The sequence below is a fragment of the Dermochelys coriacea genome, chromosome 7, assembly GCF_009764565.3.
Source record: "Dermochelys coriacea isolate rDerCor1 chromosome 7, rDerCor1.pri.v4, whole genome shotgun sequence".
Classification (NCBI taxonomy): Eukaryota; Metazoa; Chordata; order Testudines; family Dermochelyidae; genus Dermochelys; species Dermochelys coriacea.
The window spans coordinates 1,197,797-1,210,364 of record NC_050074.1 but is presented as its reverse complement, the minus strand read 5'-3'; the positions used below and the strand labels follow the sequence as shown (position 1 = coordinate 1,210,364).

Sequence of the window (12,568 nt, the reverse complement as noted above, 5' to 3'; positions counted from 1 at the left end):
CTGCCGCGCACGGGGGCCAATTCCAGCCGCTGGGCCTGGGCGCCTGCTGCACACAGTCTTCAGACAGTGCCGTACGTCTCTGTGGTCACCCGCTGCAGGTGGCTCCCCTGCCTGCACGGGCCTGCAACTCCCTGCTGCTTGGCACAGCACCACTTCTTCCTTCGGGATCACACCCCACATCTTCCACCCCAGGTGGCTCCCTGCCAGAGCCACCTCTCAACCCTCACTGCTCAGCCACACATGGGTTACTTGCTGCTTCCTTTCTGGCTGGGGACGCCTACCTCCTGGGCCCGCACAGGGATGGGCCCCAGACCAACTCAAGCTCTCGATTTGGGACTAGCCCCCATGTTCTGTCATCTCCTGGGCAGAGGGAGCATCCCCGACGGCGGACAGGTACCAGGAGCGAGTGTCTCCATGTCTCCATTATGCCCAGAACCAACCCACGAGCAGCCTCCCCCTGGGTGCCTTAGAGCTAGCTGTTCCCAGAGAGCTCAGTGGATCTTGGGCAGGCCAGATGGTGTCTGTACCCGGGCAGGGTCTGCAGGGAGCACAGAGTATGTGGCCGGTGCAGAGGAGCCCAGCTTCTTCTGGGCACCATGCACTGCTCTGGGTTACCTACGCTATCTAGTGCTTTTTTCTCCTCCCGCCCCTTTGCCCTGCATGGTGCTGTGCTCTGGTCAGCGGAGGACACAGCCCAGCACAGCCACGTGAGCCAGTGACGGGGTGTCCCGCTCACCGGGAGTTGCTTTCTTTCTCCAGGCGCTGGCTGCGATCCTGCCTGGACGCGGCTGCTGCCAGCTCTGCAGCTGTTACCTGGCAGCCTGACTACGCAGTTGGTGTCTGTGAACGCAGCATCCACCTCCTCCACCTTCAGGGCCCCGCTGCCCAAGTTCAGCTTCACAATGACCTCATCAGCGTTCTGCTTCCAGTCCAGCAGCAGGTCTGCAACAATGGAGGGACAGTGTCACTCACCTGCCCAGGAAACCCCAGGGGCCAGGCAGCACTGAGCTGCCAGCTCCGTGGCTGGGGGAGCACAACCCCGGACCCAATGGCAGCTCTGGGTCTGGGGAGCAAAGAAGCACTCAGCACACTCCAGGAAAGGGTTAATGGGAGCCCATGGGAAGGGGGCGAATACGGGCCCAGAGCCAGGCAGAATCGTTATCGTCCCCCACACACAGCACCCCACGATGCCAGAGCCCCTGGAAGGGAGAAGCAGCTCTCTCCACGTGAGCTGCTCTGTTCCCACTCCATAATGCAGCGGAGCCCAGGTGGGCTCGCACTGCAGCTGAAGGTCACTGTTTCCCTTCGCTGAGCCGTCGGATTAGCAATCCCTGGCAGGCAAATGCCAGCAGCACTCCACTATCACCCCAGCAGGGCTGGGCCAGGGGCTGTGCTGGAGAGTGGTACAGCAGCACTCTCGCCACCCAGTCAGGTCTGCCCAGATCCTGCAGGCTCTGTGCGGGGCTATAGTGTTGCACCTGCCAAACCCGTGGCCAGCCATAGCCTGTCACAGCTTAGCCAGGCCTGCTGGTGTCCCCCCCCGCCACAGGAGCCCCGTTAGAACAGCACACTGGGCCCATACAGCTCAGGGCTGGGAGGTGGGATCCCCCAGCCTGCCTAGAAAGGGGCAAGAGGACTACTGGCAACAAGCCAGCACAAGGCGCCACGCTTGGGGGCTTGCCGATCCCTGCCGTGCTGCTAAGCCTGGCCAGGCGAACGCAGAGCGAGGCAGCACTGGAGCAGCACCTGCGAGGGCAGGGGCCTGACCTTTGACCACGGCCACGCAGGGGGGCTAGCACACACCCGTCAGCCCCTCTCCTGAGCTCTGAGCCACGGCCACGCAGGGGGACTAGCGCACACCCGCCAGCCCCTCTCCTGCCGGGGAAGGCAGCGGGGAGCAGAGACACACACAGGATCAGTCTGCAGCTCCAACTCTGGTCCCAGGGCTGACCCATGAACACCACAGAGCCGCGCTTCTGGCCAGCCCTCTTGGCTCCTTCCCTCCACAGTGCGTGGGGTGGCACCCTGGCTCTGCCTGGCCCAGTACACCAAGGTGCAGCCTGGCTCAGGCACGTCTGCACTGGAGCTGGAGGGTACAGAGCATCGCTAGCTCAGACTGCCCCAGCATGCTGAAGTGAGCAGGGGAGGTGCAAGCGCCGAGCCTCACAGAGTCTGAAGCTGTCTGAAGCTGTAGGGACATTCTCAGGGTGGCCAGTGCCCGCTGCAACTCTTCAGCACGCTCACTCGGCACTAGTGCGGGTTGTTCTCCTTGCGTGGGGCACTGCATGGAAAGGAGGCTATGCCCATGCCTCTCTCCTAGCTCACCACCTTCACCTGCTGGCCTACACTGACCACACCCGAGACCGGCTACCCGCTAGCTTTCCAAGCTACAGTCTCCTTTCAGGGGTCTGATTTGTCTTACGAACCCCCAAGTCACATCTCACTTTAAAATGACGTGCTTACAAAAATCAGACACAAAAACACAAATGGCACAGCACACTAGTCCAGTACTGATCAATTGCTGACTTTCTCATTTTTTGCCAGATAATTAGAGTAAATCAACTGGAATATAAATATTGTCCTTACATTTCAGTGTACAGTAGGTAAAGCAGTATAAACAAGTCATTGTCTGTATGAAATTTTAGTTTGTACTGACTTTACTAGTTTCAGAGTAGCATCCGTGTTAGTCTGTATTCGCAAAAAGAAAAGGGAGGACTTGTGGCACCTAAGAGACTAACAAATTTATTTAAATTTGTTAGTCTCTAAAGGTGCCACAAGTAATCCTTGACTTTACTAGTGCTTTTTATGTAGCCTGTTGTAAAACTAGACAAATATCTAGATGAGTTGATGTTCTCCCGGAAGACCTCTACGTACTCCCAGGGGTACACGTACCCCTGGTTGAGATCCACTGGGCCAGACCCCCTCCCCTAGAAATTCCTGCAGCGAACCTAGCAGCTTGTGGTGACTAGGGGAGTGACCAAGTGGGATTTATTTCAGAACATTTTGCATGAATACAGTGTGTGCCTCAGTTTCCACTAGGTACTGCATGATGGGCTGGGTGGGGGTGGGGGGGGTTTCTTTGTAGAAGAATCCAGAAATCTAGGAGGGGGCCTGAGCCCAGACAATAGCCCGGTGATCTAACAGGTGAGGACCCTGGCTCTCTGGGCTGGTTTGGCCAGCTGGAGAACAAAGAGCGAGCCAGGAAACTCCCTTGCCTGGAAGAGAAACAAAGGACGGAGGAGGAGCAGGGTGTGTCAGTTAAGTGTGGTCTGCCAGAAGCAAGGTGCTCTGGACTGGGGGCTGAGAGTAAGCCCTGGGCTTCGGTCAGACCCGGACGGACTTAGCTGTAACTTCCTGTTCTATGCTAACCTAAGGGCTCCCAACACGGTGCTCTAGACACTTAGGCCTGGTCTATAGTACACGGTTATTTTGGAATTAGCCGGGTTAATTTGAAATAAAACTGATTCCGTCCACATGACCAAGCTGTTTTTTTCGATTTAAAGGGCTCTTTAATCCGATTTCTGTACTCCACCTCGGCAAGTGGAGTAGCGCTAAAACATGAGGGGGAAAGGAGTCCAGGAGAGTTGGCTGTATTTTAAAGAATCCTTATTGAGGTTACAGGGACAAATCATCCTGATGTGTAGAAAGAACAGTAAATATGGCAGATGATCAGCTTGGCTTAACAGTGAAATCCTTGCTGATCTTAAACACAAAAAAGAAGCTTACAAGAAGTAGAAGATTAGACAAATGACCAGGGAAGAGTATAAAAATATTGCTCGGGCATGCAGGAGTGAAATCAGGAAGGCCAAATCACACCTGGAGTTGCAGCTAGCAAGAGATGTTAAGAGTAACAAGAAGGGTTTCTTCAGCTATGTTAGCAACAAGAAGAAAGCCAAGGAAAGTGTGGGCTCTTTACTGAATGAGGGAGGCAATCTAGTGACAGAGGATGTGGGAAAAGCTAATGTACTCAATGCTTTTTTTGCCTCTGTCTTCACGAACAAGGTCAGCTCCCAGACTACTGCACTGGGCAGCACAGCATGGGGAGGAGGTGACCAGCCCTCTGCGAAGAAAGAAGTGGTTCGGGACTATTTAGAAAAGCTGGAAGAGCACAAGTCCATGGGCTGGATGCACTGCATCCGAGAGTGCTAAAGGAGTTGGCAAGCCTCTGGACAACACTCTCAACTCCGATGCACTAGCCAGGTAGGCAGTAAAAGCCCTGGGAAACTTTTGAATTTCATTTCCTGTTTGGTCACCATCAGCACAGTCCAGCATTACAAGAGTTCAAGCAGTCCTGGATTCGCAGACAAGCTCCAGCATGGTCCGAACGGGAGGTACTGGATCTCATTGCACGTTGGGGCGACAAATCTGTTATGGCAGAACTACGTTCTAAAGAAAGGAACACAAATACGTACGCTAAAGTGTCCAGGGCCATAACGGAAAGAAGCTACTGCAGGGGCACAGAACAGTGTCGTACAAAAATCAAGGAGCTCAGGCAAGCGTACCAAAAAGCCAGGGAGGTGAACGGACGCTCTGGGTCACAGCCCAAACATGCCACTTCTACCGTGAGCTGCATGCAATTATGGGGGAGACGACACCACTACCCCCCCTACTGTCCATGGACTCCTGCAAGGGGGGAGTAGCACGGAGCGAGGAGGAGGACTACGACAACTGTGCACAGGTGGCAAGTGGGAAATCCGTTTTTCCCTCTAGTCAGGAACTATTCTTAAGGCTGAACCCAATAGCCTTCCCCCACTCCCAAGGCATGCTCCTGGACCATGACCCTGGAGAAGGCACTTCTGGTAAGTGAGAGCTTGATCGGAGCCACACCGTGGGGGGGAGGGGAAACCCAGCCGCGCTGGGCTGTTCGCGTTTAGTTAAAGGGCTCATCCCTGCTCAGAGCCTCATCAGAGTCATGTGTGTGTGTGTGTAGCAATCATCCCAGAGAGGCTGCAGGCCCTCCTTTGAAATGGCAAACCCACCAGCCATTGCTTGCTATGGGAAAGGGGGCCTGGCAGTTTGAAAGCATTGAAATGAATGCGGAAGAAGCAGAACCCTGCGTGCCCCTAGGGCTTTCAAGCTGAATTCTGTTGCCTGGCCGCATGTGATGGCTTACTCACACCAAAGTGGCAGGCACTTCAGTATAAGAGGCAAAATGCGACCTTGTACAGAAAGAACATGTGCTGTGTACTATGAATTGCCTGTTCCACTGAGAAACTGTGTCCCCTTTGTTCTCTAAAATGTATCTTTTAAAATACTACCCTCCCTTTTTCTCCTCCTGCAGCAGGTGCAAATGTTTCAATGCAGCCCCTATCTACTCCATCCCAGAGGCTGGTCCAGATTAGAAGGCGGAAAAACAAACTTGGGACGACACGTTCGCCAAGCTCATTCAGACCTCCCGCACTGATAGGGCCCAGTTGAATGTGTGGAGGCAAACAATTGCGGAGTCGCGTAAAGCATTACATGAACATGAAGAGAGGAGGGACGTCTGCGATGAGAGCAGGCAGGATGCTATGGTCAAGCTCATGGGGGAGCAAACTGACATGCTCTGCTGTATGGTGGATCTAATGCGGGAAAGGCAGCAAGACCACAGGCTGCCGCTGCAGCCCCTGAATAACCGCCTTCCCTCCTCCCCAAGTTCCATAGCCTCCTCACCCAGACACCCAAGAACAAGGGGAGGAGGCTACGGGGACCCACACGCTGAACCCCAGAGGATTGCACAAGCAGCAGAAAAATGGCAGATCCTAAATTTTGATTTGGTTTCTGGACTTGTCCTTCCCTCCTTCTCCACCCCCCTAACCCAATACCCCCCCCCCGCTCCAGTCTAGCTTCTGATTTCTCTCAATGTTTTGTGCAACACATAATAAAGAACGTTTTTTAAAACAATTGTGACTTTATTTCCTTTCATATATCCAGGGGGCGGGTAACTTCAAGAGAAGCAAACAACTCTCACACCGTACCCTGGCCAGTCATGAAACTGGCTTTCAATGCTTCTCTGATGCGCAGTGCACCCTGCTGCGCTCTTCTAATCGCCCTGTTGTCTGGCTATGCGAAATTGGCTGCCAGGCGAGTTGCCTCAACCTCCCACCCTGCCATAAACATCTCCCCCTTACTCTCTCAGATATTGTGGAGCACACAATGAGCAGCAATTACAATTGGAATATTGGTTGTGCTGAGATCTAACCGCGTCAGTAAACTGCGCCAGCGCGCTTTCAAACATTCAAACGCACATTCTACCACCATTCTGCACTTGCTCAGCCTATAGTTGAACTGTTCCTTACTACTGTCCTGGGTGCCTGTGTATGGCTTCATGAGTCATGGCATTAAGGAGTAGGCTGGGTCCTTGAGGATAACTATTGGCATTTCACCCTCCACAACAGTAATTTTCTGGACTGGGAAGTAAGTCCCTTCCTGCAGCTGTTCAAACAGACCAGAGTTCCTGAAGATGCAAGCATCATGCACCTTTCCCGGCTATCCCACGTTGATGTCGGTGAAATGTCCCTTGTGATCCACCAGTGCTTGCAGCAACATGGAAAAGTACCCCTTGCAGTTTATGTACTGGCCGCCCCGGTGTTCTAGGGCCAAGATAGGAATATGCGTTCCTATCACTCCACCACAGTTAGGGAACCCCAGCGCATTAAAGCCGTCCACAATAGTCTGCACATTTACCAAAGTCACTACCCTTGATAGCAGCTGTTCAATGATTGTGTTGGCTACTAGCAGCCCCCACAGTAGATCTGCCCACTCCAAATTGATTCCCCACTGACCGGTAGCTGTCGGGCGTTGCAAGCTTCCACAGGGCTATGGCCACTTGCTTCTCAACTGTGAGGGCTGCTCTCATTTTGGTGTCTTTGTGCAGGGGACAGCAAGTCACAAAGTTCCATGAAAGTGGCCCTACGCATACGAAAGTTTCTCAGCCACTGGGAATCATCCCATACCTGCAACACTATGCAGTCCCACCAATCTGTGCTTGTTTCCCGGGCCCAGAATAGACGTTCCATGACATGAACCTAGCCCAACGCCATCATGATTTCCCAATTGCCACATGCTGTGCTTCTAGGAACATCAGTCCATGTCCTCATCACGATTGTAATTGTGCTATTCGCTTCCGGTTTTGCAGGTACAGCACATACTGCTGGATAATGCGCAAGGTATTTACAATGGTGAAAACTGCAGTGGAGATCTGAGAGGGCTCCATGCTTGCCACGCTATGGTGCCTGCACAGGTAATCTTGGAAAAAGGTCACGAAATGTAGGGGAGCAGAGTGGCAGTGGAAGAGGTGCTGTTCGGTTCACGATAGCTGAAAAAAGGCGGGAAATGGTTGTCTTCTGTAGCTTTCACGGAAGCGGGAGCCCAAGACAGACAACATGGAGAAGCTCGGTAGTGCGGCAAGAGCGGGAGAGCAGAATTGGCAGCGGAAGCTGTGCTGCTCGGTTCACGATGGCCGAGCAGAGTTGGTAGCGGAAGCGGTCGATGAGGAAGAGAGAGTAGATACTTGTAAAGATTCCACAGAAAGATGAGAGGAAATGCAAGATGGATTCATAGTACCAGGAGAGAAGCAGTGCACCGTACTGCACCATCTGCTGAAAGCAGCATGGCATCTGCAGGCCAAAAAGGCGGGAAATGATTGTCTGCTGTAGCTTTCACGAATGGAGGAGTGACTGACGACACACACCCAGAAACTCTCGAGAGAATGTTTTTGCCCCATCATGCAAAATGGAGCTTAACCCAGAATTCCAATGGGCGGCAGGGACTGTGGGATAGCTACCCACAGTGCACGGCTCCAACATTCGATGCTAGCCTCAGTACTGCGGAAACACACTGCTGAATACACGCACTTTAGTGGGGATACACAAGACCGAATGTATAAAATCGCTTCCAAAAATTTGAATAGAATAATTTCGAAATAATTTCGTACTGTAGATATACCCTTAGCAAACCCTTCTGTTTTACAGCACTGGCTGACAGCCTCTCCAGTCTAAAGAGGTCGGGGTTGCATTGCTCCCTCTGGGTGTGCAAGCCTCTCTCAGGGTCCAGTGCAAGGGCACTCACCAAGGGGAGCTCCTGCATGCGGAAGGCTCCGAGGTTTAGCTCAGCAAGAGTGTGCAACCCACAAGGGCTGATACACTGAAGGGGTCCCAGGGACCATTACAGAGTGGTGGGAGAGCACTGGGCCAGGGAACTGTGATGGGGGACGTCCAGCCGAAGTGACGGAGAATGCATCACACACTAAGAGCAGCTGGGGCAGTGGTTAATTACCCCCTGCTGGCAAATGGTGACCCCTTATTTCCAGTCTGAATGACTGACTCCAACTACTGAATCGCAGAGCCCTCTGCTACCAAGTCTTTTCTCCCCCCCCCACCCCCCAGGTACAGAGATTGGGCACATCTCTCAATGGCTGCCCTCTCACTTGCCCTGCAAGGCAGCTTTCCCACTCCTCCAACCAACAAGCCTCTGATGAAACAGCCCTTTCAAACGTGGACCCGCAGTGGACGGTATTCAAGTGGTGGTCTCACCAATGCCGCTGACGAGGCAATGCAGCATCCCTGCTCCACACAACATTCCCCCCTTCGGATGCCACATGGCATGCTGAGCGCCTCCTCACTGACATTCGTCCATGACCCCAGGCCTTTCTGTCGCCCCCATTCTGCATCGGCATCTGCAGCATTTGCTCCTCCCCCAGGGCCTTGTCTGATGGGATGCAGTGTGTCCAAGTAACCCAGGATGTGTTCTAGCCATGCCAAGCTTAGCGGAGCCCGTAAGCGCTCCAGCAGAGATGTTAGTTTTGCTTCCAGGGCCAAGACAGCTACCAAAGGGGGCAGGAAATCCTGAGCATTCCCCATTCCCTCTGGAGACCTCAGCAAGCTAGCTGCTACCCCGCCCCAGTGATTTCAGAGACAGCTTCCCCAGCAGACCCCAGAGTGCTTCTAAGATGAAGCTCCAGACATCTTGAGACCCTGTCGGTGAGAGTCACACACTTATTTCGCAGCACCTCTGTTGTGCCAGGACTGTGCAATACACACAGGATGGCATGGCCCCTTGCAGGGGCAACAAGACAGCAGGGGTGAGGAGAAGAGCTCTCCATTCAGAGGTGCAAGTCCTGCAGGCCCCGCTGACCCATAGGGGGCCCAGCTCCAGCAAAGATGCCGGACATGCAGTGTGTACTCTGCTGAATGTGCGGTGCAGCACGGAAAGCAAGTTACAGAGAAACACCTGCTGAGGAACCAGATACCGGGATCCCCATTGGTGATCTCAGCTTGGGTGTGAAGGGGCTCGGGAGAGTTGGGGGGGTGGTACCTACCGCCATGGTGACAAGCAATTCATTGCTCAGTGAGAGCAAATGCTGCATCACACCCAATGGCTAGTGCCACATCCTCAGGGCATGCTGGGACGCCGGTGAGGCAGCGAGTGTGGCCCATCCCAGGCACTTGGTACTAGAGGGGGATATTTGGACTCCAGGCTGCAGGCAGTTGTATTTGAGACACACTAGCACTAGGAAAGGCCAGTGAGAGGATGTGCACACATAGTGGGGAAGCGATTTCCACAGTCATCTTTGGCCACAGCCCTTCAATATATGACCTTAACGCTGCACGGAGAGGCGTTCCAATGTAGTTCTTAAGGCCGGGGTTTGCTCTCGAAAAGGAGGGAAGTGATTAAAAATTAGAGCAGGAGCAGCCATTGCTGGCTCTACCCTGCTGGCTGCCAAATTCTGAGGGCTCCCTGCCCTGGATCAGCTGGGGTGAGCCATCGTTTGAATGCTGCTGTCCCAAAGAGACATGCGACCCCAGCAGCCCAGACTGCTCCCCGTTCCAGCTCCCAGGAACAGACACAATGGGCGTTCTCTCCTGTCCAGCACCACTCACCACCCCGAGAAGCACGTCACAAGCTGGTGGGAAAGTGCCAGCCTACGGGGGTCACACTTCCCAGCAGCTCAGGACTTGGTAAGCACACACTGTCCAGTGTCAGCAGCCCTCCTCAGTGGGCTAACCTGCAGAGCCTCTCCAGATGGTCAGGGGCTCTGCACCCCTCCTCACACCCCTCCAGCAGAGCTGCTCCTGTGCACACTAGTTGAACCAACCAGCCCCGATGGCGACAGGTCTGCAGAGTGCCCACCGTAGGCACACAGGGCTCCTTGGAAGGGAGACCAGCTGGCCACGGTAACTAGCACTCCTACAATACACCGGGGAAGGCGAGTGCTAGTGAAGGCAGGGATTCAAATGGACAGGAACAGCTTGCCAAAGGGCCAGAAGATGGGAACCTCAGATGGCAGCTCAAGGGAATCTGGGGAAATGGGTTGGGCTCTGGCCTTTCCCAGGAGCGGGGTCTGCCCAGCACACCTACAAGCCCTCTCCAGCCCGAGCAAGCCCAGCAGTCCCTGGAGCAGCCTGTGGAGAAGGACCCAGCAAAAGGGTAGAGTGTGAAGGCCCCTAGAGAACCTCCAAAGCCCACACGGGCCGGCACCATGCCCCACCCAGTGCCAGGCATTGCATGCTGGCAGCCTGCAGCGACCTGTGCCCGCCCTGAGTGGCCTAGCAAGAACACCCAGCAAGGCCCTTATTCATAATTCCAGCAGGGGGCTGTCACAGCCCACCTGTGCCCAGCACCTGGCGAGTTACACCTGCATGAGGGGTCCGCTGGGGGGACACAGCTGCTAGCACAGCTCTAGGCAACCCCCGGGAAAAGGAGGGTTACTTTGCACCTTCCCACCTCCCTATGAGGTAAGAAGGCCGGATTCCCATGGGGCAAATCTCCCTGCCACCTCAGGTCCTACTGGGCTTTGGAATGGAGAGTTATCTCAGTGATTTATTGTGCTCCTCTAGTGCGAATCCCAGCACAGCCGCACGCATAGTTATATCACATAGACCATAGTTCACCAGGCACAGAACTGAAGTGCCATCTCAGTGTGTACCCCGCAGAGAAGCCAGTCTGGCTGCTCCGTGCACTTGACTACTCCACTGTTTCCTGTCCAGTACCAGTGGGCCCGCATTCTGCGCAGCTGCGGATTTTTGGACATTTGTCAGCCTTAGGGCTTGTCTACACAGGGAGCTATTCCTGGAGACCTAGTCCACTTTCAGTTCACACCCCTCCCTCCTTCCCATATTGTGTGCATGCTGCATTGGGGGTGCAGGGTCAGCGCAGGCGATCCGGGGCTAGACGGCCCCTGGGTCTGACCCAGCATGGCCAGTCCAATGTTCTTAGACACTGGAGCGAGTCACCTCCCAGCAGAGCACCTGGCTCACCTGACTGGATCACGTAGCAACACTCACTGCAGGTGAGGGGAAGCTAAAGGTCCTGCTGCAGAGCATCACGCTGGACCAGCCACTCCAGGCTCCAATCCAGCTTCCTACACAGCCCAACCAAGTTCAGGCCCCCTGAAGGCCATCCCTAGGCTATCTGCTGCTACAAGAGGAACCAGCCAAGAAAAGACCCAGCTCCAAGCTGCAAGGAGTTGGCTCGCTTGGAGAAAGGTTTGAGCTGCGCTCACACATGGCACCAAGTGGCAGCTCGAAAAGCAGATTAAGGATTCAGAGACTCATGCCTACTGGAGCACATTACATTGGCGAGTGGAAACACTTCATCAAATTTGCTTATCCTACAGCAGACGGCTGTGGAGAGGCGGAGCAGCGAGACAGCCGCACCCTGGGCCCTACCTTTCTTAGGGTCGCTGCAAGGTCTCTCTCCTTGCTATCATGTTGGTGTGGTCCTTCTGGATGTCTTCTTGTTGGTTGCATCCTCCAGCCCCCGGGACGCTCCCTTTGGACTGGGGCATTGGTTGGCTGGCTGGACTTTTCAGCCGTTTGGATGAGACAAACGGCCCGCGGGGTCAGTGAGGAGTCTGGGTCAGGGGTTCGACGCTTTTTCCTGGCCCAGCTATCTTGGCGACTCTTTGTGGGCAAACTCTCTGGCAAGGAACAAGTGAACTAGGGAGACCAGAGCACACAAGTGAAGGACATGGCAGTGGGCTGGGTTGGAGAAGGGCATGGGCAACAGGTTCTGAGTCAGGCTCTGACAGAGGCCCTGTGAACTTAAAGCCCAGCCATGCCTACAGGATGCCGGGTACTTCCCGAGCAGCATGCCAGAACACCGGCATCCCCGCAGCACAGCCGGAGTGCCTGGCCTGGCTCCAAGAACCCAAGAGTTGACTTCCAGCTGACTCAGAGATGCTGAAAAAGTCACATTCTAGACTAGGCTCTCAGGCATCACTACCAATGGAGAGCAGGATCTCTCGCTGACTTTACCCACCCCCAACAGCGGATGGGGCACCCTCCTAGCCGACCTTACCCACCCCCAACTGGGAGGTGCTCTCCCAGCCAACTTTACTTACCCTCAGCCTAGGGGCAGCAAAACGTATGAACTGCTGAAAACCTAACAAAGGTGGGGGATTCTACCTTCCCCCGACGTGGCAGGGCTGCCTGGGCTGGGCAGAGCCAGACTCACAAAGTGATGCAGACAGAACCTAACCAAGCTAACAGGCAGCAGTGACGCCTGCCCCAGTGCAATTCAAGCTGGCTGGCCAGAGGATGGCTTATCCTCACCCAGGGCTCGGATGTACAAAATGCCCCATGCTCTT

General features: G+C 54.6%; 1 protein-coding gene across 1 annotated transcript in view; it reads right to left on the bottom strand.

The window, feature by feature from the left end:
- The window catches only part of USP19 (ubiquitin specific peptidase 19), a 28,679-nt gene extending 16,591 nt beyond the window's left edge, over window positions 1-12,088 (bottom strand). The window contains 3 exon segments of the mRNA XM_038408941.2: window positions 814-942; window positions 11,649-11,682; window positions 12,059-12,088. Coding sequence (XP_038264869.1) covers window positions 814-942; window positions 11,649-11,682; window positions 12,059-12,088 — 193 coding nt within the window.
- Between the last annotated feature and the right edge of the window lie 480 nt (window positions 12,089-12,568).